Source organism: Limtongia smithiae (assembly GCF_038497785.1).
Source record: "Limtongia smithiae strain NRRL Y-17922 unplaced genomic scaffold V1518scaffold_4, whole genome shotgun sequence".
NCBI classification, from domain to species: domain Eukaryota; kingdom Fungi; phylum Ascomycota; class Lipomycetes; order Lipomycetales; family Lipomycetaceae; genus Limtongia; species Limtongia smithiae.
Genome location: NW_027117625.1, coordinates 545,331 through 572,858, shown reverse-complemented (window position 1 = coordinate 572,858; position 27,528 = coordinate 545,331). Strand labels below are relative to the sequence as shown.

At 52.0% G+C, this 27,528-nt stretch overlaps 12 protein-coding genes across 12 annotated transcripts; 7 read left to right on the top strand and 5 right to left on the bottom strand.

The window, feature by feature from the left end:
• Positions 1 to 81: 81 nt before the first annotated feature.
• Positions 82 to 2,798, top strand: V1518DRAFT_382689 (SPOC like C-terminal domain-containing protein). The gene is made up of 6 exons (XM_066901666.1): positions 82 to 148; positions 205 to 379; positions 433 to 736; positions 782 to 1,370; positions 1,419 to 2,268; positions 2,318 to 2,798. The coding sequence occupies exons 1-6, from the start codon at positions 134 to 136 to the stop codon at positions 2,548 to 2,550; spliced, it is 2,166 nt and encodes a 721-aa protein (XP_066760264.1). The 5' UTR covers positions 82 to 133; the 3' UTR covers positions 2,551 to 2,798.
• Positions 2,780 to 4,525, top strand: V1518DRAFT_414909 (uncharacterized protein). Its single transcript, XM_066903683.1, has 3 exons — positions 2,780 to 3,145; positions 3,258 to 3,577; positions 3,927 to 4,525. Exons 1-3 carry the CDS (start codon positions 3,131 to 3,133, stop codon positions 4,246 to 4,248), a joined length of 657 nt encoding a protein of 218 aa, XP_066760263.1. The 5' UTR covers positions 2,780 to 3,130; the 3' UTR covers positions 4,249 to 4,525.
• Positions 4,526 to 4,551: 26 nt separating this feature from the next.
• V1518DRAFT_414907 (NAD(P)-binding protein) lies at positions 4,552 to 6,139 on the top strand. The gene is made up of 5 exons (XM_066903682.1): positions 4,552 to 5,023; positions 5,080 to 5,352; positions 5,405 to 5,446; positions 5,503 to 5,666; positions 5,724 to 6,139. Exons 1-5 carry the CDS (start codon positions 4,670 to 4,672, stop codon positions 5,950 to 5,952), a joined length of 1,062 nt encoding a protein of 353 aa, XP_066760262.1. The 5' UTR covers positions 4,552 to 4,669; the 3' UTR covers positions 5,953 to 6,139.
• On the bottom strand, positions 6,062 to 8,858 carry V1518DRAFT_232526 (peptidase family M41-domain-containing protein). Its single transcript, XM_066900957.1, has 2 exons — positions 8,365 to 8,858; positions 6,062 to 8,312 (listed from the first exon to the last, which is right to left on the bottom strand). Exons 1-2 carry the CDS (start codon positions 8,669 to 8,671, stop codon positions 6,172 to 6,174), a joined length of 2,448 nt encoding a protein of 815 aa, XP_066760261.1. The 5' UTR covers positions 8,672 to 8,858; the 3' UTR covers positions 6,062 to 6,171.
• A 600-nt stretch (positions 8,859 to 9,458) lies between these two features.
• V1518DRAFT_414898 (eukaryotic phosphomannomutase) lies at positions 9,459 to 10,637 on the top strand. The gene is made up of 5 exons (XM_066903681.1): positions 9,459 to 9,660; positions 9,718 to 9,998; positions 10,055 to 10,117; positions 10,173 to 10,398; positions 10,449 to 10,637. The coding sequence occupies exons 1-5, from the start codon at positions 9,571 to 9,573 to the stop codon at positions 10,548 to 10,550; spliced, it is 762 nt and encodes a 253-aa protein (XP_066760260.1). The 5' UTR covers positions 9,459 to 9,570; the 3' UTR covers positions 10,551 to 10,637.
• On the bottom strand, positions 10,558 to 11,367 carry V1518DRAFT_414895 (uncharacterized protein). Its single transcript, XM_066903680.1, has one exon. It carries the CDS (start codon positions 11,328 to 11,330, stop codon positions 10,608 to 10,610), a length of 723 nt encoding a protein of 240 aa, XP_066760259.1. The 5' UTR covers positions 11,331 to 11,367; the 3' UTR covers positions 10,558 to 10,607.
• A 391-nt stretch (positions 11,368 to 11,758) lies between these two features.
• On the top strand, positions 11,759 to 13,205 carry V1518DRAFT_404947 (GNS1/SUR4 family-domain-containing protein; the record flags this gene model as incomplete). The annotated part of the gene is made up of 4 exons (XM_066901906.1): positions 11,759 to 12,181; positions 12,391 to 12,431; positions 12,512 to 12,636; positions 12,685 to 13,205. The coding sequence occupies 4 exons, from the start codon at positions 11,759 to 11,761 to the stop codon at positions 13,203 to 13,205; spliced, it is 1,110 nt and encodes a 369-aa protein (XP_066760258.1).
• Positions 13,206 to 13,994: 789 nt separating this feature from the next.
• Positions 13,995 to 18,841, bottom strand: V1518DRAFT_404946 (uncharacterized protein; the record flags this gene model as incomplete). The annotated part of the gene is made up of 5 exons (XM_066901905.1): positions 13,995 to 17,401; positions 17,457 to 17,677; positions 17,739 to 17,915; positions 17,951 to 18,186; positions 18,239 to 18,841. 5 exons carry the CDS (start codon positions 18,839 to 18,841, stop codon positions 13,995 to 13,997), a joined length of 4,644 nt encoding a protein of 1,547 aa, XP_066760257.1.
• Positions 18,842 to 19,075: 234 nt separating this feature from the next.
• On the bottom strand, positions 19,076 to 21,131 carry V1518DRAFT_414887 (uncharacterized protein). The gene has a single exon (XM_066903679.1). It carries the CDS (start codon positions 20,748 to 20,750, stop codon positions 19,218 to 19,220), a length of 1,533 nt encoding a protein of 510 aa, XP_066760256.1. The 5' UTR covers positions 20,751 to 21,131; the 3' UTR covers positions 19,076 to 19,217.
• Positions 21,132 to 21,243: 112 nt separating this feature from the next.
• Positions 21,244 to 23,028, top strand: V1518DRAFT_231812 (uncharacterized protein). Its single transcript, XM_066900955.1, has 11 exons — positions 21,244 to 21,335; positions 21,399 to 21,479; positions 21,535 to 21,628; positions 21,691 to 21,722; positions 21,774 to 21,786; positions 21,841 to 21,929; positions 21,982 to 22,029; positions 22,085 to 22,137; positions 22,191 to 22,211; positions 22,267 to 22,467; positions 22,526 to 23,028. Exons 2-11 carry the CDS (start codon positions 21,403 to 21,405, stop codon positions 22,699 to 22,701), a joined length of 804 nt encoding a protein of 267 aa, XP_066760255.1. The 5' UTR covers positions 21,244 to 21,335; positions 21,399 to 21,402; the 3' UTR covers positions 22,702 to 23,028.
• On the bottom strand, positions 22,773 to 23,974 carry V1518DRAFT_414879 (thioredoxin-like protein). The gene is made up of 3 exons (XM_066903678.1): positions 23,809 to 23,974; positions 23,466 to 23,706; positions 22,773 to 23,231 (listed from the first exon to the last, which is right to left on the bottom strand). Exons 1-3 carry the CDS (start codon positions 23,964 to 23,966, stop codon positions 23,175 to 23,177), a joined length of 456 nt encoding a protein of 151 aa, XP_066760254.1. The 5' UTR covers positions 23,967 to 23,974; the 3' UTR covers positions 22,773 to 23,174.
• A 2,137-nt stretch (positions 23,975 to 26,111) lies between these two features.
• On the top strand, positions 26,112 to 27,453 carry V1518DRAFT_414870 (uncharacterized protein). Its single transcript, XM_066903677.1, has one exon. The coding sequence runs from the start codon at positions 26,222 to 26,224 to the stop codon at positions 27,356 to 27,358; it is 1,137 nt and encodes a 378-aa protein (XP_066760253.1). The 5' UTR covers positions 26,112 to 26,221; the 3' UTR covers positions 27,359 to 27,453.
• The last annotated feature ends 75 nt before the right edge of the window (positions 27,454 to 27,528 follow it).

The window sequence follows — 27,528 nt, the reverse complement described above, 5'->3', positions numbered from 1 at the left end:
GGTTTAGAGCTGACTTATATGTATAAGGGTTTTGTGGCAATGCTCGCATCAACACGATGAGCTCGCACGGATGTACCCAAATCTCGACGTCACGCAGGGACGTCACGCAGGGACGCGTATAGCTGGGATTAAGATGGCGGAAAAAGAGGTGAGCACAACTGACTTGCTTAGCAAGGATTTGGGGCTGAACTACTGGTGCTGCAGGCTACGGTGTTTGTTATCGACCTCGGGCACAGTATGCGCGAAGCGCACATGGCACCAGCTGGCGGACGCTCTGACTTCGAGCTCGCCATGACGTACGTGCTGGACAAAGTCGGGTTCAAGATCTTGACCGGACGCAAGACGGATATGGTTGGGATCATTGGTGTCGGCACTGAAGGTTTGTGGTGATTGCCATTGACGCGACGCGGCCTTATTCTGACGGTGTCGCAGAAACAAAGAATGCTCTTCAAGGGAATCCCGGGTACGAACATATCTCGCTACTATTCAAAATTCAGCAATTTATCCTCAGCGACTTTCGTGCTTTGAACGACACGGTAAAACCGTCGGCTGCCTCCTTCGGCGACATGATCTCGGGTCTGGTGTTGGGAATCACGACAGTCATGGAACATTGCCGACACCTCAAGTATATCAAAAACATTACGATGCTAACAAACTGCAATACCCAAATCAACTTTGACGGATCACTGGAGATTATCAGAAAGCTGAAGGAGGCGAACGTAAACTTGACAATAATGTGAGTCTCTTCAGACATTGGTTGCGATTGTGGGTTACGAACAAGAGAGAATAGGGCGATTGGCGCGGCAGGGGAGAGCAGCACGGCGCCGCAACGCGTGAATACACAGCTGTTGGAGGATTTTGCGCGTCGCGGACGTGACGAAGGCGTGGATGCTAAATTCGTGAACTTCGAGGAGGTGCTAGCTGATCTCGAGATTCCTAATACACGGAAAGTTAAGCCGGTGGTCACGTTCAAGGGGGTACTCAGACTAGGCAATCCAAATATGTTTGAGGACACCATGAGGATACCGGTTGAGCGGTATCCGTTTGTGAAGGTCGCGACGGCGCCGACCGCAAGTGCGTATGCGCCAAAGAAGACGGCGAACGGCGGTGGCACGTGGACGGGACAACAAGAACCTGAAGGGCCGAAGCCGTTGTCGCGGAAGATCGTGTATGAGATTGACGAGAAGAAGAAGGAGGGAGAACAGGAGACGGAGACGACCACAAAGGTGAAGCAGGTTGAGTTGAAGGATTTACAGAAGGGATACATGTACGGCAAAACGCTGGTGCCGCTGTCGCCGTTGGATGAAGCGAGTTTACGTTTTGAGACCGAGGCCGGTTTGGACATACTTGGGTTTGTGGAGCGGGAAAAGGTGACTGCAATGGATTGAGAGACTTGGATGCGTGCTGACACCGGGTAGATCCGACCGTGGATGCTGATGTCCGCGGCAAGTGTGACAGTGTATAGGACCGGAGACCAGTACAGTCGACTGTGCCTGTCGAGCGTGGTGCAGCAGATGATGGATCAGGGCTTGTACGCGATTGCGCGGCTCGTGACGAAGGACGGTCGCGCTCCGGTGATGGTGGCCCTGATACCGCTGATCGACGAGGATATGGGTGTGGAGGGACTCGTGGACTGCGAACTGCCGTTTTCGGAGGATGTGCGGACGTATCGGTTTCCGTCTCTGGAAACGATCAAGACGATCAAGGGCAAGGTGCTGACAGAGCACCACTACTTGCCTACGAAGGAAATGGTGGACGACATGCGCGCATTTGTGACCGCGATGGACGTGTCCTGTTTGACCGCGTCAGACTTGCAGTCTGACAATGGTGTCGGCGAAGAATTTGGCGCGCCCGGGATGGTGTTCAACCCGGTGATCGCCAACATCAACCGCGCGATCCAGTTCCGCGCGCTGCACCCCGAGGAGCCGATCCCTCAGCCGCCGGCGGAGCTGCTGCGCGCGGCCATGCCCCCGGCGACGTTAGTGGACCTCGCGACTTCGATTGCGGACCGGCTGCAGACGTCGCTGAAGGTGAAGAAGATCTCGAAAAGCAAGACGAATAAGGAGAAGTACAAGGCGGAGGTGAAGCGGGAGCTTGGCGAGGCAGCACTGGCGGAGCTGTTGGGAAGCTCGCCCTCGGAGGGCGAGGGACGCGCAAGCAAGCGCGCTAGGAGGAGCGAGGACGAGGACGAGTACGACATTGACGAGGAACTTGCGCGGTGGGAGAAGATGCCGGCGACCGCGGAGACGGATGCCGCGCTGGAGCGAAGTGAGTTGTCTACGGAGAAGGTGGTGGTGGTCATTGCTAACAAATGCAGTATTTCAGAGCGCGTGCAAGCGGATCACGGCGCTGGTCAGCGACGAACGCGCCGGGACGGCGCAGATCATTGCGCAGATGACGCGGCTGCGAGCTGCAGCGGTGCGCCTGGACGAGGTGCAGTGGTACAACGACTACGCAGTGGTGCTGCAGGACGCGCTGGCGATGAGCAGCAAGGCAGGGCTGGGGGTGTGGGAGAGCCTGGTGCAGGGAGGACATGGCGTGGTGAAGTAGGTCGTGGTGAAGTAGGTAGAGTAGTACGAACACGAGCAGCCGCAGACGGCGTGGCGGTGCACAGGCGCTGCCAGCGCATCGCTCTGCGGCGGTGGCGCGTGGCGTGTGCAGTGCAGCGTTGCACAGTTGCACTCCTCTTGCGGGCGTGGCGGTGTCTGTGGATACTAGTTGGGCGATGCGAACCACACGACACGTGGGCGGCGCAGAACTTGCGTGCTCGGCGCCAGCACAGCGGGCTCGTTGCAGCCGGCGATGCTGCGTTTCGACGGCGAGTGACGCAAGCGGCCGCGGCCGTCCGCATTGGGCCGGAGGGCGGCCGGCCGTGTGAGCGGCGTGACTGGTGAGCCACGTGGTGCGGGGGACTGCTGCAGCCAGCGTGACCCGCGTGACTCGCTGTGACTTGTATCAAACGCCGCCTAGCCCTTCTCCGCTTCTGGCCTCCCGGCCTATCTTTCTTCTTCTCTCCCCCTCTACGCCCGCTTCACCACATACGTCCCGCAGTCCGCCGAATGATTCCCTCCGCCGCCATTGCTCACGCCCGGTAGTACTCGCCCTTGCTCCTTCCCGTCCACTCGCCCCAATGGCCGCCGTTACAGTACGCGTCTCCCGAAATAGCACTGCTGCGTTGTCACTCTGCACCGCGACGGTGTTGTCTACACCTCGAGGCCGCAGCGCGGCCGCCTCACACCAATGCTAACAGCCTGCAGGACATCCCAGTCAGCACAGGCTTCGCCTCGTCCAGGCGACGCTCGTCCGTCTCCGTCGCGCCCTACTCCATCCCCGAAGCGCGCTCCCACACCCACAGCTCCCTGTATTCTTCCTCCATATCGTCCTCCGTCGCGTCCTCGCTTGCATCCCCGCCCTCCTCTGTCTCTTCTTCACTCGGCGCCTCCTACCTCTCTCGCAAGATCCTCGCTGCGCGCCGCTTTTCCGACGGCGAGTCTGCCTCCGGCAGGCTTAAGGAGGAGCTCAAGTGCGAGACGTGCGGCAAGGGCTACAAACACATTTCGTGCTTGACCAAGCATCTGTGAGTTACATTGATTTTTGGTGTGCACGTCTTGATCTCCTTGTGCGCGGTGCGCGACCGGGCGCAATTGAGCTTTGCCTCGCGCAGTGGTATGCCCGGTGTCTCAGCCTTCGTCAGCACGTCTACTAGCTCACCGTCCGCCGCGGTGCATACGTCGCATGCGTCGAAAGACCATTGTAACTGTCGAGCGCGATTGCTGCGGTGATGCTCGACGCGTCGCGGTGTTGTGCTGTGCCGGTGCACAGCCCCGCGGAGACAACGTGACGTACGGCTGACGTGGTCTGCGCCGGGTAGCACCTGGCCACTCTGGGAGATCAGACACTCTAGACCTCGCCGCTAACCTCAGCAGATGGGAACACACTCCCGAGTGGAACGTGACCTCGAAGCTCCTCATCTCGAAGCACCAGCAGGTCCAGCTCCTCGAAGCTGCCTCTATCCTCGTCTCCATGACCGAGGAGGACGAGCTTGCTGAGTTGCGCGAGCACCAGCACGCGCACCATCATCACCATCACCACCACCACTCGCATAACCATCATTCGAGCCCCGCCATCTCTCATATGCGCAGCTCGCGCGAGAACTCACTGGACGACTTGTACGACGGCGAGGACGACTCCCTGCGGGACTACGAGGAGGCAGATGAGGTCGGCGTGTTTGGCAAGATGGAGGATTGACCCCTGTGGTCTCTTTAACGATTGCTCTCACGCCTCTTTTTTTAAGCTGCCCCCCTGTGGACGTAGCGACCGCTAATGGATGTCGAATCTGGTGAATGGCGCCCTTTGTGTTGTGCGCTTTTGTTTTGTCTCGTCAGTGATAAGTTCACTCTGAATTGATGTTTGATTTTGTCAGGTTTTTTGTAGCATTTGTTTTTCCTCTTTTTCCCAAACGAACAAAATCTCATCAAGTATCGCGTGTTACATATTTCTTGATAATATCAAACAGTGTGATTTATCTTTTCGTGCAGGGATCTGCAATGCGTGCGATGCCGTGATGGGCGGCAGGGCGGTTTAAACTTAGGCACGGACATGCGAACGCACACTCGGGCCTTTCAGCTTCTCACCGCCGCGGTGATCACCACCGCGAATCGACCGAAAAATGTCGACCTCAAAACAACCACGCACTGTGCTCGTCACCGGAGCGACTGGCAAGCAAGGCAGCGCGTGCGTGCACTATTTATTACATTCCCCAGAATTCGCGTATAACGTGCTCGCTCTCACGCGGAAACGGGACTCGCCGGCGGCGCGCCGGTTGCTGGCGCGGGAAGACTCGAGTGTGGAAGCCGGAAGGTTAAGTATTGTGGAGTGCGATCTGGCGGATGAGGAGGGTATGCGTCGGGTATTTGAGGATGCAAGAGCACTGGGGGGTGAGAACGGATGGTTTGGAGTGTTTGCCGTGCTGGCGTACGCTGGGCTCGGCGCTGATGCCGCGCCGGAGGAGAAGCACGCCAGAGTATGCACGCCGTCAAAAGACACAGCGCAATGAGGTGAATTTGCTAACATGGATAGATGCTCGCCGACCTCTCACTCACTTTCTCCGCCTCCGCGTTCATCTACTCAACAACCTTGATGCCCGGTCCGAACATCGCCGACGTGCGCGATAACTCCCACCGCGCAAAGTACAGAGTCGAAAAGTACTGCCAAAGTCTTGGCGAGCATGATCTGAACTGGGCGATTTTGCGACCGGGATTTTTTATGGAGAATTTCGACGGATTTTTGGGATCAATGGCCGTGTCGGTTCTGAATGAGGGAATGGGGACGAATGCTACCATTGCGTTGATTGTGTGTGCATTCATACCGACGATAGAGGAGATCGTGATGCTAATATGAGCAGGCGTCGGACGATATCGGAAAAGTCGCCGCCGGCGTGTTCAATGTGAGTCTGTTCACCCTCGCCCTCGGACTCTTCTGTTCACACCGATTCTCCTACAGGACTTTACAAAATACCGCCACAAGATCCTCTGTGTGGTCGCAGAATGTCGCACAATGCCACAAATCACCGCCGCGTACAAAGACGCCACCACCAAACCAATGCCCGCGTTTTCGCCGTTCCTCACCCGGCTGATACTCAAATTCAACACCGCCTCCCAGAACGTGTAGGTCGTCTTCTTGTTGTACACTGGACGTGTGATGAGCTCACGCATAGGTGCCAGGGTATGGCAGTTAAATCGCAACGACCAAGTCCGCAGCGACGGAACGTACCCCGAATTCGATGAAGAGCTCAAACTCGGACAAGAAGTCTGTGCGTTGCAGTCCTTCCACGACTGGACCTTGAACCGCACCACACCTCGCACACCCTCCCCCTCGACTGCCGGAGGAGGCGCTACCCGCGACGGCTGGAACAATCTCTCGATATGGAAATTCGCCACCGGACGGGCGTGATGAACATTATTTTTGGTATTTCTAGATAAGATATATAGACTGCCCGGATCTCTGAATGAATCCATCGCATCCTGTTCATATATACAACAAAAACCGCAGCAGAAAACCCTTTCAAAGTAGTTCCCAACAAGAGTTATGATACAAAAAAACAACTGTGCCGGCAGCGACGTACTCAACGCGGCCTAATACTATAAAAATCAAAAAGGAGAGATCGTGGAACTAGTTTATGGGCGCGGGCGCGGGCGGCTCGCTTGGCGACAGTGGTGGCGTTGGCGGCGGCTCGTCTAGCGACGAAGTCTCCTTCTTGCCGGAGACGTACTTCTCGAAAGCGGCGTTACGGTCCGCGAAGGGGCGCGGGCCAATCAGTCGCACAAGGTCGTCGCGTGAGATGACTTCCTTCGACAGCAACTCCTCCGCGATCAGCGCAATCTGCTTCCGATGCGTCTCAAGTAGGTGAACGCAACGCGAGTGCGCCTCGGACACGATCCGTCGCACTTCCTCGTCGATCATCGATGCGGTTTCCTCCGAAAACGGCTTCGAGAAAGACTGCTCAGACTCATCAAAGTGCACGAGACCGACTTTCTGCGACATGCCCCACTTGGTCACCATCATCGTCGCCATCCGGGTTACCTTCTTCAGATCGTCCACCGCGCCAGAAGTCACGGTCGGAAAATGCATCTCCTCCGACACTCGTCCGCCGAGAGTCATCGTCATGCGGTCCATCAACTGCTTCTCAGACATGAGCATGTTGTCAGCCGGCGCGTACTGCGCGTAGCCGAGCGCGCCGATCGAGCGCGGGATGATAGAAACCTTCAGTAGAGGGTCAGCCCACTCAAGGTACCATCCACAGACGGCATGACCAGCCTCATGGTACGCGACAGTACGCTGGTCGAGCTTGGTGAGCACACGCGACTTCTTCTCGATACCGGCAATAACACGCTCGATGGCAGCCTCGAAGTGCTCCATGTCGACAGAGTTCGCGAGACGACGTGCTGCAATCAATGCAGCCTCGTTGCAGCAGTTGGCTATGTCAGCACCAGAGAAACCAGCAGTAAGAGCCGCAAGGCGGCCAGAGAGATTATCAATATCCAAAAAAGTCTTGATCTTTCCCAGATGAACAGTGAAAATAGCCTTGCGACCCTCAACATCAGGTAAGTCGATCGCGATGTGTCTGTCGAAACGGCCAGGACGCATCAAGGCAGGATCAAGAACATCGGGACGGTTGGTGCCGGCGAGAACAACGACATGATCCGAGGTCTGGAAACCGTCCATCTCGACCAGCAACTGGTTGAGAGTCGACTCGCGCTCATCGTTAGCGCCCATGGAAGCGTTGCGGCCACGGGCCTTGCCGATAGCGTCGATTTCATCCACGAAGATGATGCATGGTGCCATCTTGCGCGCGGTGCGGAACAAGTCACGCACGCGACTTGCGCCGACGCCGACGAACATCTCCACAAACTCAGAGCCAGAAACCGAAAGGAACGGGACACCTGCCTCGCCGGCGGTGGCCTTGGCGAGAAGGGTCTTACCGGTACCAGGGGGACCAGACAAAATAGCACCGCGGGGAATCTTCGCCCCGAGACGTTCGTACTTCTGCGGGTCCTTCAAGAACTTGACAAACTCCATGATCTCTTCCTTGGCCTCGTCCATGCCGGCGACGTCGCGGAAGCGCATCTTGATGTCGGTCTCCTGATTAAACAGCTTCGCTCGAGACTTGCCCACGCCAAAAATGCCACCGGGACCGGACGCAGGACCCTGACGGCGACCGAGCCACCAGAGTGCGCCAACCAGAATGACGGTGGGCAACAGAGCAAAGAGCCCATTCCAGAAACCGCGTTCGTCGACGTAGGCGACGGGAATGCGGTCGTAAGGGCGAATTCCGAGCTCGCTCTGAGCTTCCTCGAGGTTGTGCTCAAAGGACTCGACGGAGCCAATAGTAAAGTACCAGGTAGAAGCGAGAGCGAGAGAGTCAGCGGAAGGCTTGAGAGTTACACGGACAAGGTTGCGGTTGACGACGGTGAGACGGTCAACAAAGCCCTTGTCGAGCAGCGAGACCCGGAACTCCTGCCAGGTGAGTTCGCGGCCGGCAACTCGGTCGAACATGAGCGCGTAGATGATGTACGCACCGATGGCTAGAAGGAGCACGTGGTTCGCCTGAATGGGCGGGATATTGAACTCGACACTCTTTTGGTTCTTAGGCTTGTTCTTGGAGAATCCAAAGCCGGACTCGGACTCGGACTCGCTTTCTTCGTCGTGCTTGGAGCGTTGCTGCTCACGCTTGGCCTGGGCCTTGTTGATCTCTTCGCTGAGACGTCGCCGAGATTCTTCGAGTCTCTTGTCTTTCGACGAGGCGTCGTCGGCTGCAGTATGTTAGATCACCGATCTGAAGACAAACATCATGTATGCACGTACAATCAGAGCTTTTCTCAGAGCTCTCAGACTTCTTCTGTCCCGGCTCGCCCGAGAACTTGCCGAAGCCGCGAGGCGATTCGGAGGAGTAGCCGCGGACGAGGGCAGAGAGCAGTCCGCGGTTGGCGACGACATGGGTAGAGAGTCCCATGATCGTCGACTGCTTGCTAGTGTGCGCGAGAGCGAGCTGTGATGATATACATGCTGAGCTGAACAGTCGCGGGCCGCTGGGGCCGGCACCCTGCCAGAGTTGGCGGGACGCCGCGCGCGTGAGCGGCCGCAGGCTCATGAAAGCGGAGCCACCGGCCATGGCGATGGACGGCGCGGATCTGAACAGCACTGATCAGACGGAGAGGGGCCCCGAGGAGAAGGGGATACTCGGTTGGACGGGGGCGAGAAGCGGAGAGGGAAGACGGTGGATGACAAGAGTGTCACGGTGCACTTCTGCTTACCCGTACTGCGCAGCCGCACCTGCGCACTTTTGCGCAGGTTCGGTGCTAAGTGCCGCGCGGCTGCGCAGTTACTGCGGCTTCTGGAACATGCCGGCTTTCTACGCTGGACTGTCCGTCTCGAGGCGGAGAAGTGGAGGTGTGGGTGTGTGCGGAGGCGGTCTGGATGGAGTGAAGAGTGGGCCGAGCGGTGGAGGAAGGAACGGCATATGGCGGGACAGTGGTCGCGGAGGAAGTCACGAGGTCTCAAGTGAACCACGATGGATGGACATGGCATAAGAAGTCACTCCGAAGTCAGAACACGTCGTGCAGTTGAAGCTGCGACTTCTACATCCCGAAAGCCAGCTGGAATGATATCGCAAATAGCCACGAGTTCTGACTTGTAACCACGGATCATGCCTCGGTGGTGCGCACAGAACAGTGAGAATAGGAGAGCGAGAAACGTGGCCTCCCCTTAAAACCATTGCTCGGCGCCCACCACGCCCTCTGTGCGGCACGTTCCAATAAGAGCGCTTCCAACACTCAGCATCCAATGGCCAGTAGACAGTAAATATCATCCGCCCGCTATCCCGTCACGTAGGATCACAGGACGCGAGAAGCGAACGCAACTGAAAACGGTAGGGGCGAAGACAAGTGGTGCCGAACGCAGCCTAGCGCGGTGCAGCCGTCGTGCGGCTGCCCGAAGTAGAAGACGCCGGACGCGACCTTCTCCTTCTTCTCCTCGCCTACGTACGACCACCTTTTTTTTCACACGGTCATAATGTCTACTGTTACTCCTCTGGCCGAGCGCGAAATCAAGGACACCATTGTCCTCTTCGATGTCGACGGAACCCTCACGCCGGCGCGTTTGGTAAGCGCGTCAATTCTTTCCCTATTTCATCCACAGTCGCGCTAATACCGCACACAGCACGCGTCCGATGAGATGCTTGAGCTTCTAGGCGCGCTTCGCAAGAAAGTCGCTATCGGCTTTGTGGGCGGCAGTGACCTTGCTAAGCAGCAGGAGCAGCTTGGCGACGACGTCGTCGACAATTTCGACTTTTGCTTCTCCGAGAATGGCTTGACAGCCTACCGTATGGGCGTCAAGCTCGCCTCGCAGAGCTTCATCCAGTGGATCGGCGAGGAGAAGTACAATAAACTTATCGTCTTCATACTGAGATACCTCGCCGACCTCGATTTGCCTGTTCGTCGGTGCGTTCACTCTGGACTGCTGGTGCTGATCGCAGTGTGCTAACGTATCGACACAGCGGTACTTTCGTCGAGTTCCGAAACGGCATGATCAATGTCTCGCCCATTGGTCGTAGTGCCTCGTATGTGGCTTATTTTATATTTAAGCGGACACTGTAATATGCTGACCTCCCGCAGAAATCCAGAGCGTCAGGACTACGAGAAATATGATCTCGCGCACAAGATTCGCGAGAAATTTGTTGCTGCGCTGAAGGCCGAATTCCCAGACTATGGTCTCACGTACTCGATCGGCGGCCAGATCTCGTTCGACTGCTTCCCCACCGGCTGGGACAAGACCTACTGCCTGACGCAAGTCGAGAAGGAGTTCAAGACTATCCACTTCTTCGGTGACAAGTCATTTAAGGTAGGTTGATGAGAAGTATCACCGTCAAAGACAAGTGCTAATTCAGATAGGGTGGCAACGACTACGAGATCTACAACGACCCGCGAACGATCGGTCACGCGGTCAACAGTCCTGCAGACACCATCCGCATCTTGAAGGAGCTGTTTTTCTGAGTGATTTCTGCGCGAGGGTATTAATTATACATTGTTAGTGATAAAATAGTACTAGACTTAAGTGAGCATGCGCACGTAGGCCAGGACGAGCGCGAAGGAGCCGGTGCAGACACCAATCAGCCACTGCATAACTTGGAACTTGACGGTCTCGAGTTGTGTGCGCACGTTCGCGAGCTCCGAGTCGATCCTCGTGTCTGTCTCCTTAATTTTGAGCTCGTGGACCGCGCCCTCCTCGCGGATGCGGCCCTTCTCGAGGTTGAGGTCCAGACGCACGTTGGCCTGTGTCTTCGCGACCTCCTCCTTGAGCTGCACCTGCAGCTTCTCCATATCACGCAGGATCCGCTCGTGCTCGTTCTTGACTTGCGCTGAGTCGGTCTTGTCGAGAGTAAGGAGTTCGCTTCGGAGCTTGGCAAAGTCGACACGTTGCTGGTATGCCTGCCGTGACAACAGCTCCTTGCGCACAAGCGTGGTGGACAGCGAATCAATCGACTCGCCGATAACTTCGTTCAGCGCTGTGAGCACCGTTTCGGACTGCTCGTGCGAAAAGCCCGAGTTCTCGAGCTTTTGCACGAACTTAAGTGTATCGAAATGGTAGTCCTTTAGTGAGGGCGCGCTGGCGGAGAACGACCGTACCTGGCCGCTGCCGGCATCTGCGGCTGCGATCCGGGGAAGCATGTTGAACGGTGGTGGTGGCGGCAGATACAGTCGCCGCCGCCTCCGCAGCGGCATCGATGTGACTGGCGACTGCCGCAGCGTGAGTGCAGAATGAGACGGGCGCATCTCGCTGTAAGTGGTGAACGTGGAGGAGGAGAGTAGCTAAGAGAATGGCGAATAGGCGATGAGCTGCCGTATCGAGCGCGTCGTGTTGGGCGTGTCGCGCTGTGTCGATTGGTGTCGCGTCTCCAGTGGTCTCGCCTGCATCACGTGGGACCCAACAGCGCGACACGGTGCGACACAAAGTCGCACGCGCCCCACGCGTCTCGTCCTGCTCAATTCTTCTCCTTCGCCTTCTTCCTCTCCTCCGTCATCCTCGTCTCCATTACCAACCCCCCTCCCTCTCTTCACCCCTCCTGTCGCGGCTGTTCCCCGGATACATACCGCTCCAGCCGCGTCCCGTGCTTCACTCGCCCTTGCTCGTTGACCCGCTGTGTCCCGCGATAATTTCCACGCGTCCCCGCTTCTTTCTACCTACCTCCACGTCCTCCGCAATGGCCGACTACGCGACTGCCTTCATCAACTACCTCCAGCCCTCGGTGCCCACCGTCGACCGGCCATTTGGCTTCTCCCTATGGACCGTCTTCACCGACGCCTGTGTGGCCCTGTTTGGATGGGACCCCTCAAAATTCGAGTTCGTGCAGGGCAAGCTGCTGCTCTCGACCCTCGAGCCCGTCTTCGCCGCCATCGCGACCTACTACGTCGTCATCTTCGGTGGACGCGCTATTATGAAAAACTACGCGCCCATGAAGCTCACGTTCCTCTTTCGCGTCCACAACCTTATGCTCACCTTCATATCTGGTCTCTTCCTCCTGCTCCTCATCGAGCAGCTCTTCCCCATCATCTACAGCCATGGTGTCTTCTTCGCCATCTGCGACACCAGCTCCTGGACTCAGCCGATCGTTACGCTCTACTACGTGAGTGCTCTCTTCGTTGCTCTCTGACGCGACGCGTCGCGTTATTGCTTCCTCCCCCACCCTCCTCCACCGCTCCCTCAGCACTTACTCGTGCGCGTCATCTGTCAGCTCGGCCCGGCTGGAAGTTAAATTTACGCGTCTTGACGCGGCAGAACAATCTGCACAGTCGCTGGTATGCCAATTGGCTGCTGTGCCGTGTGCTTTTCCAGCCACTGGCGGCGCGCGGAGATGGTGCTGACGACGGTGGTGGGTGGGACGCAGTGCGCTGGCGGCCCGGGCGCGTCGGGGCAAGTTGTTGTTCTGTGTCCGGCTTTGGCTAACCTTCTCCAGCTCAACTATCTCACCAAATATGCACGTGAACTCTACCACCCTAACCCTCAAGTACTCTCCACTAACAACCCGGCAGGTCGAGCTCCTTGACACCGTCTTCCTTGTCCTGAAGAAGAAACCCCTCAGTATGTTCTTAGCTCTGTTTCTGCGCTAGTGCAGTGCTAATTCCTCAGCATTCCTGCACTGCTACCACCATGGCGCGACTGCCCTGCTCTGCTACTCCCAGATCGTCGGGCGGACCTCCGTGTCGTGGGTCCCCATCACCCTAAACCTGTTCGTTCATGTCGTCATGTACTTCTACTATTTCCTATCCTCCTGCGGCATCCGCGTGTGGTGGAAGGAGTGGGTTACCCGGTTCCAGATCATGCAGTTCCTGATCGACCTCGGCTTCGTCTACTTTGCGTCTTATACCTACTTCACGTTCACCTACTGGCCGTGGATGCCTAACCACGGCTCTTGCGCCGGCGAGGAGTACGCCGCCGTCTACGGCTGCATGATCCTTACCTCCTATCTCTTCCTCTTTATCGGCTTCTACATAAAGGTTTACCGCAGCAGCTCCAAGAAGGCCGCAGCTAAGAAGAAACTTGCCGGCGCTACCAACGGCAATGGCGCCGCCGCAGGCATCGACTTCAAGACCTTGGATTCTACCCCTGTCAAGGCTACACCCACACGCAAGCACTCCAAGAAGGTCTAAACGGTCCGCGGCAGCATTAGATCCCCTCACCTCATCATCTACCCCAATCATCCTCCATGTCGCATAGTGCAAAGGCGACGCAGCACTCTCCTCCTCCTATAGATATTTATCTTTACAGCTCCTGCAACATCATCATCAGCAGCAAGCACATTTCTAGAGCCATTGACACCCACGTCTATCTATCTATTTGTCTGTTTGTTTTTGATTTTTGGAATTGGCCAGATCCGGCGTCTGTCACGCGCTAAATGGCAACCGACAAAATATTTTATATTAATTATCTAAAGACCAAAAAAATGTATCAGAGGGAAGAAGAGAAGACAGAATTTGTCTCCATTACACACATTTCACGCTCTTTGTATCTCTCTCTTTGTCTATAAGTGTATGTGTGTGTCTCTGTCTGCTCTCTCTCTCTGAGCACATCGTAAAAAAAGTCGCGGTTTTTCCACCTATATTAATCATTAATTACATACATTGTCCATAATTGACTGTCCGTCTTTTGGTTTTTTATTCTTTCCTTTGTTTGTCCAGTTTTATTATTCCTTGTAGGACGCTCATGTAATATGCCGTCCTTCTCTGTATTATTGTGTGCTCCCTTGCAAAATATTATTATTATTATTATTATTATTATTATTATTATTATTCGATTTGTCCTCTGGCGCTACGTTTACAGAAATGTCGCTGCAAGCAAGGGAAAATATTCATTTACTTCTAGTAACTATACATAAGCACTCAAACTCCAGAACGACCGATCAAAGCACAAAACTCCGGAATAATATGTACAAAAAATATTCACCCCTCTGCAAAAGCCGTAACAGAATCAGGCAATAACGCGCGCTCCCGTTCAGCTACGCATGTGCACAACGACTCCAACAGGCCTTCTCTAGCTTTAAGCCGCTTAAGTGCGCTCACGCATGCGTCGAAGCGCGCGTTACGTAAACTCGTGCTCTCGCCCGAGCCAATAATACGTCCATGGATCTGCACGGCTGATAGCACCACCGTCGTGCCATTGATTTTGAGCTCGCGGCATTGGATTTTCCAATCATTGCATGCGACCGAGGAAACTTGCTGCGCAAGCTGCGTGGTGGGATGATCGGCCATGTATGTTTCGAAAGGTGAAAAGTCTTCGAAGTAAGGACGCATGTGTCGGTTGAAGAAGCCTTGCACTGCAGTTAAATCAAAATCCGAGTCAATGAAAATCGCACCGATAAGAGCTTCAACGCAGTCCGCGAGCGCCTTCGGTACGTCAATGCGCGTCCACACTTGATCCTGAGTCGTCGTGCGCGCTTCTTCAAACTCGATCACGTGTAGATACTCTCCAATCGCGGCCGACAACGCCGACGAGACATAGTCCAGATACTTGTGCAAACCCAGCTTCGTGCACAAGTACCCCAAGAACTTGTTATTCACAATCGAGATCTTATGCTCCGTCAAGTACTGCGGATCCGCGCTCGGATACTTTTCGTACACAAACTGAACACACAGCACCTCAACAAGTGCGTCCCCCATGAACTCGAGTCGTTCGTAACTCGGCACGATTCCCGCGATGCAAGACGGGTGCGTCAGCGCAGTCCGAACAAGCAGCGGCGATTTGAAATCGTACCCTGTAATCTCCGAAATCTGTTTCGCGATCTGCCTATCTCGCGCGTTGCCGTTGTCAACTTGAAACTGCGGCGGCTTGTACGACGCTGAGTAGTCAGCCCACTTGTGCATATCGTGATCAGCCGAGCGCACGAGCTGCGACACAGCGTGTACAGCATAGTCAAGGCCTTCGAGGTACGATGCGCCGATTATAGCTTCGCCGACATCCGCAAGCGCCTTGTCGCTCAACTCGTGCGTCTCTGCGCGACCAATCTCCTTGCTGCCGTGGACTAGTTGTAATAAATCCGGATACCATGTGCGTCGACTAAACGGCAGCGACCGGATATACTCGTACATCTTTAATTCGATCGCCGTCTCGTACAGATTCTGATTGCAAATCAAGTCCAGACGCCGTTTGTGGTACGAGTACTTGTCTTCTTCTGGAAAGTTAACATATAGTGCAATTGAAGTCGACGCCTTCAGAAACGCGTCACCCAACACCTCCAGTCGTTCATAGTTGTAATCCAAATGCGCAGACTCAACAGTGATAGCCTCGACAAGATTCCGCAACTTAATGTCGCTACTCAGCTGCAACAGCTGACGAAGTTCGCTGGCTTGTAGACATGATTCCACGTGAAACATAATAGAAGGGAGAAGTTTCATAGCCCACATCATTGGAGCATCGATAGCGCTAATGTAGAATGGCCCAGGAATAACAACTGCATCGGTACCACGTTCACCCTCCTGCGCAGAAGACGCCTTTAAAAAGTTCTGTCCGTGCAAAACACGCTTCGCAGCAAACACCGGTTGATTTGACGACGGTATATTCCCTGCTGCTTTGCTGCCGTAGGTGTACCTTTTGACAGTCGCGTGCTTTTCACTTGACGGAAACCATGACGGAATAGCGGAGTCTTCTGTCAGCTCCGGCATCAACTGACGCAGCTCAAATCGGCGGTTTCGGTTCCGCATGTCCACAACAAATGCGCCCTGCCAGGCCATCGCGTCTGGTTTGTCCTCCCAGGTTACCGGCTGCTGATCAAGACTATCCGCCCCTCGCTTAAGCAAATCCCAATCGATAGATCCAGAGTCGTCGCTGATTGGAGCAATATAATATGGCAACTTCCGCATGTCAGCGTCGAACAGCTTGTTGTAGACATCGTAGAACAGTCGCACCGTGTACTGTGAGAGCTGGATCATATCCGCAATGCTCATCTTGAACGGCTTCTCAGTCAAGCGGCACTCAATCGGAATATACTCACCGTCAACAAACAAAGGAAATGAATAATAGGCTGGATGCTTCTTGCGACTGAGAATGCACAGCGGCCGATATGATCCCTTGTGATTTGGCATCTCAAATACTGCACCATACATCTCAAATGTCTCCAGCGCGTGTGTTACTCCATCAACTTCGTAATCAAATAACTCCAACTTCCAAAAACTTGGGGATCGAAGAGAAAACTTGTTTGCATTCACAGCAGACACTTCCTTCTTCTTTTGATCCAATAGTCTGACTTTCTTGACTCGGTATGGTCGCATATGCTCGTCAATCAAATTTTTGCGTCGAAGTTCGACAACTAAGCGAAAAGCAGCATCTCTCTTAGCCAGATTCTTTCCCAGTCTTCGTTCACCAGTCATACTTAGAACTCCTGAAACACTTGGCATCGAGATCGTGCAAATATGAAAAGTGCCATCGGTCTCATAGGAGAAAATCGGTCGGAGAACAGAATATGAATCGTGAATTAGGGATGATACATAAGTGGACAGAATCATGAGGCAGGAGCCACTGGAAATTCGTGCACCTGTCGTGCTTTCGATATAAATCAGTCCATTGTCGTCAGTGACACCTGTAATGTCATCGCCATAAAATCCGGCCAAGATCCTGTCCTTTGGAAGCTTTTCGCAAAACTCTCGCATTTTGTGTTCCGCCATTGTCACATCATTAAGGCGCCGCAGTCCTGAATTGTCGGTCCTCTCGATCATATGCACAAGCAGAGACGAACTTTGACGAGCGCGCCCGCGACTTTGCACAAGCTGAATAGCCGAGTTGCATTGATCAAATCGCACGATAATATTGCAGTCGGGAATATCGATTCCTTCTTCCGCGACACTTGTAGCAATTAAACAATTCACCTTGCGTCGACGAAAGTCGTACATCAGCATACTTTGCTCGCGGAAAGTCATATTTAAATCCGTAACTCCGTTTCCGCCATGCCCTGTCAAAATTCCAGGTTTGCATCCTCGTACCTTCAGCTTTTTGATAAGATCATAGAAGACCCACGCTGTAAATCTTCTCTGAACAAAAATTATACAAGTAAATTTGTTGTCAGCACTCATAAACGTGCTCTTGATAAAATGTATGAGATTCAGAACTTTGTAGGAGAAGTCTGTGACATCTAACTTGGGCTCCTGAAACTCGTGCTTTTCAACTATGTCGCAAGCTATTGCGAGAACATGCAGATCGAGCTCTAGCTGGGATTCAAACGTTTCGTGCTGCTGAGGCGAGGTATCGCTAGTAGCCTTGCTTACAAGCTCTCTGATCCAGGAGGCCCGATATCCCTCTTTATAGTTGTCATGTCCGTTCAATAGATAGTGCCAAATGTGGTCAGCGCACCATGGCCCTAATATCGTGATATTAGCATCGATTTGTACGCACATCTTCGTCGTAAATCTCACCTAGCTCTACCGCGGCCCATTCCGAGAATGTAAGTAGCTTGCGCAAGTTCGACTTGAAGCCGCCAATTCCAGCGTATAGCTTCTGATATAGCGGAGTAACATATTCGTGAGGAGATTTATCGTAGTATTGAATACGCGTTTCGGACTTAGCGGTATGAGCTCTCACTAAATCCATATTGGCTGGAGTTCGAATCTGAGCACACATTACTCTCTCGAGATCGCTTATGTCTTGAAGTTAATCACATCATCTCCAAATATTGAAAACAGCGATAGAATATTTACGTTATAGCCTGTTCAACGTCACCTTTGGCGTCGACGGGAGATGCTGTCATACCGAACACACGTGGCCGTACTTCTCTTGGGCAGTTTCCATAAAATTCTGTCATTATCCGTCGAAAGACGTGTCCCCGCTTAGAATGATGGCATTCGTCAAAAATCAACAAGCTTGCCTGCCGATATCTGTTAACTTCGAGGTCATAAGTATTGCAGCAGACCTGCTTGCCTGTTGAATATCCAAAAACCCAAAATTCAAACAGTTGTAATAGATGTCTGCAGTCATCACAATGATATCGTACTCCTGGTACTGCTTCTGCCATAGATCTTTCTCCCATATATCGACTCCCATTTGGCCGCATAGCTTGTTAATCTTGGCCGGTACATTCGCCTCGATAACTGCGGCCTGTTGGAACACCAAAATGACCGAATTCACTAGGAAGAAAATAACCCGCTTCTAGGTACAAATTAGTGATAGTGAAAATATAGCGAGAACAATTAATACGCACAGGCAATCCAGCTTCGCGTTGCTCCATTTCCTTGGACAGCACATGCTTCATGAGCATACACGAGATCAAAGTCTTGCCACTGCCAGTTTCCAAAACAGCGATGACGTTGCCTTCCTTTGAAGCTTCAAATAGCTCCAACTGGTAGTCGCGGGGAACGGAAATTGCTTCCTGCTTGTAACTGTGGGCTTCGCGGGCTGTGACATATGCATATCGTTTGGCAATCTTCTGTCGATTATCTGACTTCGACTCGCTCGGCTGAGCACCTTCTTTTGCTCGTGCAGGTTCTTTTGGTTTGCTTTCCTCTTCTGGTTCCGTACTATCCTCGAAGATATTCCTGACAGACACAATTTTGTAGCGTTGAGCTTCTTGCTCGTTGGCTGCCGCGACGTCTTCGTCTGAACTCGGATCATCTTCCGCCTCACGCTGAGCCAGCATTTTTGACTGCATTTCGAACCACCTGTCAAAGTTCTCCTTCTGCCGCTTAATGCGCTTGTACTTCGGTTGATCGGCGCGATCTGCTTGTACGCCTGCAAAGAACTCGACATCGTCTTCGTCAACAAGTGGTGTGATGTCGTCGCGTGATTCCTTCGAAGGGAAGCTCATCTTTGTAGAAAACGCAGTAGATCTGCATCAATTTGAACTCAAAAATGACCGATCGAGTGGTGCTGGTGCTAAAGTCCTATTTGGCTGTCGCGTTTCGCTGGCGGTTTAGCTATATTTTGGCAAGGACCCTAAACTGCGGGTTGGGACTTAGAAGTGGGAGCCGGAGCCGGAAGCTCAACCATTATCTCTCCAGCTCGCGCCTTCAGTCTAAGGGCCTCGTTGATCCAGCTGTTATGTTATTAACAAAGACTCTATTCGATTATATGATCATGTCCAAAAGTGACTGCCGTCTAAATTGTAGTTTACCAAAAGTCAAAAGTCAAAAGCACAACAAAATTTAGCAATTCCCAAATTCAAAAAGTCCGTATGTAGTCCTTCAATACACACGCTCAACTTCAACTACAGGCAGATAGCCGGTCTCAAAATGATCTTGACGTATGATATGAGCCTTTCCGCTTTGTATACCAGCATCATGTATGCTCTTCCTCGAGCCGGATTGAACTGAAAAGTCGCTAATTCCAGAATTCTTCGGTTTGTGGCCACTTGAACGACCTCGAACATATCTGTTGTTATGAAAAATTGCTTCTGCCTCCGCGGACTCCAGACTAGCAGAATCTGTTGTGTACTCTTCCTGGCTTTCGACGCGCTCCTCTGAGTTTGTGAAATCGCTCGACCCAGATTCTGAATGCGAAATCTCATGGTTATGCTGCTCCTGCCAATTGTGCTGTTGGCTAAGCCAGTCTTCCTGCTCAATGTGCCTTGATTCTCGCTCATAGATAATCTGGTCCGCAGTGGCTTTCTTTAAATAGCTTGTCCAAGCCGATGTTAAGACGTATCCACTGTTTGACTGTAAGTCGAACTTTGAATCGTGACTTGGAGGCTGAGATTCACGCGAATTCATTGCCCTTGGAGCCTCATCAGGTGCCGCACGACTACCAGCGTATGGCCGATACCGAGGCTGTCGGTAAGATTCCGAAGATGCTATTGATGGCGGCGGTAGTCCGTCTATGATGCGACTCCCCGTACTCTCCACGTCATACTGCGATAATCCTCGCTTATGCTGTCTGCTGTAGCTGTGATCTCCGACCGGTGAATGCGCTCTGGTCTCAAGACCAGCAATTGTGCGCCCAATTTTGCCATCATCATCGAACTGCTGCGAGTCTCTGTCGCGTAGTTCTCGACTCTCACGCCATATCCATGGAGAGGGCTTACTTGATTGTCTTCTGCGGATCGTCCCTTCTTGTGATTGTACTGGAACTGCTTTTTCCGTGGGTTGCACATTAATGGTGCTGTGTGGAGATAGCTCAGACCTTGATTCTTCGGGAATTGCTTTGAAGTTGCGCTGAGCATCTCTCTCCAGTGCAACTCTGATGTCATGGGAATTCATATCATTTGCAAAGTTTGTCGCTGGTTCTTGTCGGTCGTTAGACGGGGCCGGGAGGGGCGAATTTTCGGACCGTTCGTATGCGAATTTTAGCTTAGGACGTGGCCGCATCATCTCAGTCGTTGTGAAGTTCCTGGCGCGGAGTGATGGTGGAATTCTTTCGCCGCTTAGAGATGTCCTCTGCGTAGCCGAGATAGCCAGCTCTGGAGTTATATAGTCTATAGACTGTTCATGTGATTGCTGAGGGGACGCACGTGTCCACCGATGCTGCGTTGTCTGAAATGCCTCTATAGGTTGGCGCGTCGCATAGTCGGTATCGTCGCTGACATTCAATGCGTTGTTGACCAGCGGTGATCGTGGCTCAGAAGTCTGCGTTGAGGATTGTTGATATGCGATAGATGGCACAATTGTGGTAACGTAAGTTATATCTCCTGGCGTGAATCTCTCAGGAAAATAATTTGGAAGTGGGTCCGGACGTGTAATCTCCTTCTGCTGCTTGCGGTGTCCGAACAACTTGAACGGCATTGTGGTCCTCGCACGACGACGATAGAATACTTCTTCAGCAAATAAGTGTATGCAATTAAGTCACTCGTTCTAATTACTGCAGAAAAATGACGCCTAAGCAACTTTACTAGGATGCGCGTTGCATAAGTCGGCTGTACGACCGGGCGTGTCATACGTCAGTATTCCATATCGCAGACGTAAGCGTAAGCGTTCTTTGTCCAATAAATATAGCTCGCGCACGCGCCAAGATCCTACTGAAATTGATAGGCAGAAAAAAGCAGAGAGAAAACGCGTTTGAAACTTGAAATTCGGCGCCTCGAGAATCACAACATTGAAATCATGATTTCGTAAACTTGTAAACAAAGAGCGAACTCTATTTGCTGAGAGCGCTGCCCTGCAGCTGCTTTCGCTACCAGTTAAGTTCAAACCTTAAGAGTCGCGCGTTATGCCTATAAAGCCTGATCGGGTGAAATGTCAATAAGTCCAGAATAATGGCGCGTTGTGAGGCGCAACGATCGCACTTCTTGTCGACGCATACTTTTAATGCACCACGACGAAGACAGCGTTCGCGACTTTGAGCAGTAACTTTCGCACAGCACGTACACGGTCTGCTTCTTTACCTCTTTTTTGAGAGAAGTTGTGCTTGATATTTTTGTGTTTTGAATGCAGCGAGATGGATTTCACTCTTCGCTGCAACAATCATCAGTGCCGGGCTCCCCTTAACCAGCAAGCAGTTGTGACGACTTGCAGGTATGCACTACTACTTGATATCACATACATCTGATGAAATAGCTGACACGTCTAGCCATATATTTTGTGCGCAATGTGCCAACCAGTCGTTTCAAGCAGGCGAACCGAAAACATGTCCCGCATGTGATGCTCCCTTAAACGGGCCAGAAGTTAGCATCAATCACTATATAGATTTACCAAAGATTTTTGGAATTAAATTATGGATTGACAGGATGTCGTGGCGACCGTATTGAACGTCTCAGAGTAAGTCTATGTGTAAGTGTGGTCGACAGATATAATAACTAACTGACGTAGTGACTACAAAACAGCAAGTCCATCGCACTATTACTTGAAGTACATATAGCGTACTAATCTGACCAAGAGTGTGCTGTCTGGTCTCAGCCCAACTGTAATCAGCGAGGTCGCATCTCGTGCATTGTCGTTCTGGACGTATCAATGCTCACATGAAATGTTACTTATACCGAACGTTTCCAACGTAACATGCCTACTGACAATATTTCAGGACGTATCAGGACTATCATATGAAGTCTCTCGGCGATAAGTATCAAAAGTAGGGACTTTACATTGCCCTCTTTGACTGAGAGTAGGGATTGACCACACACCAGACTCAACCAGCAGATGGATAAACTAGTGAATGATGCGAATTCGGAGATCTCCGGTATGCGGACTCCATTGCCGTGGCTTTATAATTTGTCTAACATGACTTCATAGCACTACTCGAGAGATTAGCAGGTTTGGAAGTTTGATTTCCGAGCCCGTGATAGATTGGCAGTTAACATCCTGGTAGCTGTCAAGAAGGAGCGAGAAATGCTAATTAAGAAAAATGCCGAAATCGCGGATTCATTGCATAGCAAAAATGTCCAATATACTAAGCTACAGAGTTTGTATGAACGACTGAAAAGGAAGATGCTATTTGGTGCAAATCAAGGTCTCAATGTGGCAGACGCATCCATGGAACAGGCAGTATTTTCTCAGAAACACACGCTTAGTATGCAAATATATGATGACGTCTGTCTGTTACTAGCTAACACGGAACTGATCTCTAGTCGGTGATATGTCTTACAGACGGCCGTTCAACCCACCGATGACACCCGGTGATTCTACGCCGATCCGGCAGCCTCTTGCGAATATCCACAACCTTATGCACACTCCTAAGTCAAGAGAGAACTCGACATCTCATAGATTGCGAAGCGTCGGAGTACGACTGAGCGGCGGGTTATAACTATCTACGAGAATGGGTTCGGGTGGCCACAGGCTCACAATCCTTGCTACTGTTCATATAGCAATTCTTGCGTCTCTGCTCCCGAATCGATAAGCAAAATTCAATTGCATGTCTGATCTATGCACTCAATGTCATTTCATCTATTATTTTTTTTATCGTGAAACAATACAATCATCGTGGCTTGAACGTTCTGTACATGCAAAACAAATAGCGACGTTTTCCAAAAGTACGAATTTAAATGGTCCTGCCGGCAAACATGGTCCCGTTGCGTTCAATGAGGATCAGGTAGCAAAAGCACGACATCGGCGAAAGCCGAAATCATGTAGTTTTATTTTTCGTTCTGCAGAATTAACCGCGACAATGTAATTGGTGAAAACGCCTAAGAATCAATATACATTTACTCAATGATTAGCAAAGCCGCGAGATGCCGACTCAAATTACCCACGCCTTCTCCGTAAATATCATGATCACATTTAGGCTAGCGAGCTGGTGATGGCGGTCTTCAGGGCGGTGGGGTTGGCGCCGACGATCTAGAATGGTAAGTGTTAGTTGTCACTCAAAAATGCAGGAAACCCCTACAATACTCGAAGTCCGCATTGCAAGATTGCGGTTGTATGTGACTCAGTAACACACAAACGTGAATTAGGTTCCACCGTGATGGGCTATCAGTCTATCGGAAGAAACCCCAACCACACAATCGGTAATGGGCACGTAGAGCACGATGGAGTACCATTCAAGAGAATCAAATAGAAGCTAGTACATACCTCCTTGATCTTTTGGCCGTTCTTGAAGAGCATGAATGTAGGCATGGCACGGATGCCAACCTCGGAAGCGACATCGGAGACCTCATCGACGTCGATCTTGTAGAACTCAATGCCCTCAGTGAACTCCTCGGAGAAAGCGTGGACTTTGGGGGCAATGACCTTGCAAGGTCCGCACCAGGTGGCGTAGAAATCGATGACGGTGACCTTGTCCTCCGCAATGGCGGTGTGGAATTCGTCGATGCTAATACAAGAGTTAGGACATGCAATGCCAAAACTTACAACCTATCTTCCGAAGCCAGGCAAAAGGCCCCTGATGCGGAGCGGCTGACAAATAAAAACTGACCTCTTAAGATCCTTGATCATTTTTGCTGTGAAAGAGGAATGGAAGCTGCGGACGGAAGAAAGAGATGCAGGGATGGATGGGTGGACGCGGTGGTGCTGTTTGAGTGATAAGCTGAGCAGGCTAGACAGCGGACGAAGAGATTTATAGGAACCAAGCATGGCGCGACAGTGCGAGGGAGGAGTACGACGCAGTGCTCTTTTGTATGGCCAGCGCGGCGTAGCCGTCGCGCCTGTGGCGCATCTGCTCAGCGGCAGCGTGCTTATGCCGCAATTGCCGCCATACTTGCTCGCTGAGCCTATGGACCAGGCTTGCATCCGTGTGCTGTATTTGTCATTGAGGCGGTGCACGCCATGTCTGACGTCGCTCTGTGGCGCTGCTTGCTCCACGTTTCTAAGCCGCGCCTCTTTTTCATAACAACTTCCGCTTGCATTAAAAGTTCTGAAGAACTTTGGCAGTAGACGATTTTATCATCACGCCGCTGTGTTCTGCTGACGTCACTTGCTATCAGACGATTATTCACCGAGGTTGTATCTTCCAGAAACCGTCCCCCGCCCACTTGCGTGTCGGACAGCGAGGAGACACGCGATTCCTCCAGACTTCGCATTTGAAAATAGTTCTGTGTTTTGAACAGAAGCCTAATAATCGATAGTCAGTCAGAACATTTGCTACATCAAGCGAGATTGCTGCGTGTGCTGTACTACCGCGCGAGTTTTGCTGTCGAGGGCTGCGGGACTCCGTCGGGTCACCCCCAAACCCGGCCATTAGTTGTTGCTCACGCGTTCTAGTTCGCTAGCTGTATAGCTGAAATCAATCTCAAAAAGCATGTAGCGTATGGTTTATTTTCGATCAGTGTTGCGGAAGAACTGAATATGGGCCATATAGAAGACAGTTAAGGTGCCGATTCTCGTTAGAGCGATACAGCCTCTGCCCTGGTGCTACAGAAATTTGGGACTGTAGTATGAGTTTTCAGAATTTACTCCTAGAGCCTCATTATCTCGGCACCAAAATTTCGCCCACCATGCGCCGCTTGCCCCGCATTGTCCCACCTAGCATATAATACCCCACTGGTCCCTCCGGGATCCGAACCTCCGACGCATGCCTATGCAGTGAATTACCCTCGCCAGCAGCAGCAATCATATGACCACGTCCAGTGCCAGGTCTTGCGAATCGCAACTGCCGTCGTGTTAGCAAAGCTAGCTCACGCGTCATCAGGAAATGTGCGTCGCGGTCTCACGGCGTCTGCGGAGACTTGCCGGGATTATCGCGTGACGACTCAGGCTCTCTATACTATGATCCAGTGAAGTATATCCATGTGAATTTGCGAAAGAGCAGATCGTCGCCGACCTAGAAGGCTCTCGATCAGACGAACATGCCTGTACATACGAACGTCGTATTCATCGCGATGTTGCACCGCTTGAAGAGTTCTGGACTTTTGCCACGCGCGTCTTGTAATTCAAACTTGCTACCGACTGATTGTAGAAAAATCAGTCGACAAGGAGATAGGCTCTCGCACTTCTGCGATTTCAATGTGGTCATGGCTGTAGAGAAGACTATTCCTCTATGCCGCATCAGCTGTTTAGGGCAACCGCGGTACGCGACTACCCTCTTCCCTGGACTGTAGAGTTGATGATCCCCGTAACTTGTAAACATGTCAAACACTTTGAAAGTGGACAAATCTTTTCCATTCCTTTCGAAGCATAATAACTCAATTGCACAAGACCAACCAAAGAATTGAGTCTATCTCTAGCGTCGAAGGCATTTGACCAGCGAGGAGTAATCTTTTACAGCAACCAGCAGACGATATGATACAACGTCAAATTTGCACCAAAGTATCCATTTAATAGTATGGTATCTTCCGATTATCACAGATATGCCGTGGAGATGGTAGACAGATTATGACATGCCGTGAGACACGGCGATCGCACGAAAATGCGAAGCGTTGCATTTTCAGGGGCACCCTAACCCGAAGCGCAGTGAACTCATCGTCACGCTAGAAGCAAATTTACTTTACTCGACTGAACTCGCAATTGATGGAAAGTAACCTACAATCCAACTATCTGCCTTATTAAATTATAGCAAGCCGATAACGTGCGAGCCGTCAAAGCTGATGCGAGAGTGATCCGATATAATTTTGCGATTCTCCAGGCAAATGTGCGCACCTGTGCCAGATGTGAGGAACGCAAACGCCAATGTAGATGTCGCAATCTACACTATGCCCGATCAGGTCGTGCGTGTAAGCTGCACCGGCGCGTGCACCTGTGAATTTCGGCTCCCACCGCATAATGCAATGCTTATCATCTATCGCAAAATTTTATAAAGTAGCCTGTAGATCCTCCGTATAAAATGCCTTGTCGTGCTCCAGTGTCATTCAAATTACGTCGTCCTCTATTCCACTTCAGTTGTCCTATCGATCATGTCGAGTTCAATTTCTGCAATCGAAGCTGTTTCGGCCACTACCTTCCGCAAGGCATCCGACAACAGCGAAGTTCTCGAAAAAGACAAGGATGGTCGTCTAGTTCTGTCTGGTGACGGCTTTGTCGAATCAACCTACCCGAATTACCTTCCGACGTGGGACACCAGTGAACACTACGAGCCGCTCACTCAGTTCGACTTTGTTGATCCTGGAACTAGAGCTGACCCTGCGTTCCCGAACTTGCTTCCCGAAAGCAAGGCTGACCTCAAGCTCAAAAAGCTGACACCGAAGTTTGGCAGCGAAGTCCGCGGAGTCCAGCTATCGCAGTTAGACGCCGCCGGGCGCGATGAGCTCGCCTTATTTGTTGCGCAGCGAGGTATTGTTGTCTTCCGCGACCAGGATCTTGCCGACTTATCCATCAAGGATGCGTTAAAGTTTTCTTCGCACTTTGGCCGCAACCATATCCATCCCACCTCTGGCGCGCCAAAGGGCTATCCTGAAGTTCACCTAGTGTACCGCTCGAAGAACGACAGTGTGTATGATTCCTTCTTCCGCGAGCACGTCTCTTCAATTGCATGGCACTCCGACGTCTCTTATGAGCTCCAGCCTCCGGGTACAACCTTCCTTGCCATGCTCGACGGCCCAGAGACTGGCGGTGATACTATCTTCGCCGACACGCAAGAGGCATACAACCGCCTGTCCCCGCTATTCCGGGAGAAGCTTGCTGGTCTCGAGGTTCTCCACTCCGGCATTGCACAGGCACAAGCATCAAAAGCGCAGGGAGGCATTGTTCGTCGCGATCCTGTCGAGCACTGGCATCCTCTGATCCGTCAGCATCCCGTCACGAAGGAGAAGGCGCTGTACGTAAACCCGCAGTTCTCGAGAGCGATCAAGGGCTTTAAGCGTGAGGAGTCGGATACAATTTTGAACTTCTTGTATGACTTTCTATCGAAGAGCGCGGATATTCACGTTCGCGCATCTTGGGAGCCAAAGACTGTCGTTGTCTGGGATAATCGCCGTGCTGTCCATTCTGCTCTGCTAGACTGGGAGTCTGGCGAGCGTCGCCATGCATTCAGACTCACGCCTCAAGCCGAAGTTCCCACTGAAGATTTCGACAAGGAAACAAAACAGAACTAGAAGTTGGTATTTTGATTTGAAATTCATTGTGCTTTGGTGTAGGCTTGAGGTACTTTAGTTGGGTATTACGGAATAAATATAAGTTCGAAGTTCAAGTCAGACAAGATATTGTTGCATTTATTTCAAAACCCTGTGCAAATATTATGTTCACCGATCGCCATAGATTTTAA

Bases quoted from the DNA above. Each gene is read 5' to 3' on its own strand.
- V1518DRAFT_382689 (XM_066901666.1), top strand. The intron at 737-781 runs GTGAGTCTCTTC...GTTACGAACAAG, and splicing joins AACGTAAACTTGACAATAAT to AGAGAATAGGGCGATTGGCG. The intron at 2,269-2,317 runs GTGAGTTGTCTA...TAACAAATGCAG, and splicing joins GGATGCCGCGCTGGAGCGAA to TATTTCAGAGCGCGTGCAAG.
- V1518DRAFT_414895 (XM_066903680.1), bottom strand. From the start codon at position 11,330: ATGCGCCCGTCTCATTCTGCACTCACGCTGCGGCAGTCGCCAGTCACA.
- V1518DRAFT_231812 (XM_066900955.1), top strand. From the start codon at position 21,403: ATGGATTTCACTCTTCGCTGCAACAATCATCAGTGCCGGGCTCCCCTT. The intron at 21,930-21,981 runs GTTACTTATACC...ACAATATTTCAG, and splicing joins TATCAATGCTCACATGAAAT to GACGTATCAGGACTATCATA. The intron at 22,212-22,266 runs GTTTGGAAGTTT...ACATCCTGGTAG, and splicing joins ACTACTCGAGAGATTAGCAG to CTGTCAAGAAGGAGCGAGAA.
- V1518DRAFT_414907 (XM_066903682.1), top strand. From the start codon at position 4,670: ATGTCGACCTCAAAACAACCACGCACTGTGCTCGTCACCGGAGCGACT. The intron at 5,024-5,079 runs GTATGCACGCCG...TAACATGGATAG, and splicing joins CGGAGGAGAAGCACGCCAGA to ATGCTCGCCGACCTCTCACT. The intron at 5,353-5,404 runs GTGTGTGCATTC...TAATATGAGCAG, and splicing joins ATGCTACCATTGCGTTGATT to GCGTCGGACGATATCGGAAA.
- V1518DRAFT_232526 (XM_066900957.1), bottom strand. From the start codon at position 8,671: ATGGCCGGTGGCTCCGCTTTCATGAGCCTGCGGCCGCTCACGCGCGCG. The intron at 8,313-8,364 runs GTACGTGCATAC...AACATACTGCAG, and splicing joins CTCTGAGAAAAGCTCTGATT to CCGACGACGCCTCGTCGAAA.
- V1518DRAFT_414898 (XM_066903681.1), top strand. From the start codon at position 9,571: ATGTCTACTGTTACTCCTCTGGCCGAGCGCGAAATCAAGGACACCATT. The intron at 9,661-9,717 runs GTAAGCGCGTCA...TACCGCACACAG, and splicing joins CCCTCACGCCGGCGCGTTTG to CACGCGTCCGATGAGATGCT. The intron at 10,118-10,172 runs GTATGTGGCTTA...GACCTCCCGCAG, and splicing joins CCCATTGGTCGTAGTGCCTC to AAATCCAGAGCGTCAGGACT.
- V1518DRAFT_414879 (XM_066903678.1), bottom strand. From the start codon at position 23,966: ATGCTTGGTTCCTATAAATCTCTTCGTCCGCTGTCTAGCCTGCTCAGC. The intron at 23,707-23,808 runs GTCAGTTTTTAT...CTCTTGTATTAG, and splicing joins ATGATCAAGGATCTTAAGAG to CATCGACGAATTCCACACCG. The intron at 23,232-23,465 runs GTATGTACTAGC...TTACCATTCTAG, and splicing joins ACGGCCAAAAGATCAAGGAG to ATCGTCGGCGCCAACCCCAC.
- V1518DRAFT_414887 (XM_066903679.1), bottom strand. From the start codon at position 20,750: ATGCCGTTCAAGTTGTTCGGACACCGCAAGCAGCAGAAGGAGATTACA.
- V1518DRAFT_414909 (XM_066903683.1), top strand. The intron at 3,578-3,926 runs GTGAGTTACATT...TAACCTCAGCAG, and splicing joins TCGTGCTTGACCAAGCATCT to ATGGGAACACACTCCCGAGT.
- V1518DRAFT_414870 (XM_066903677.1), top strand. From the start codon at position 26,222: ATGTCGAGTTCAATTTCTGCAATCGAAGCTGTTTCGGCCACTACCTTC.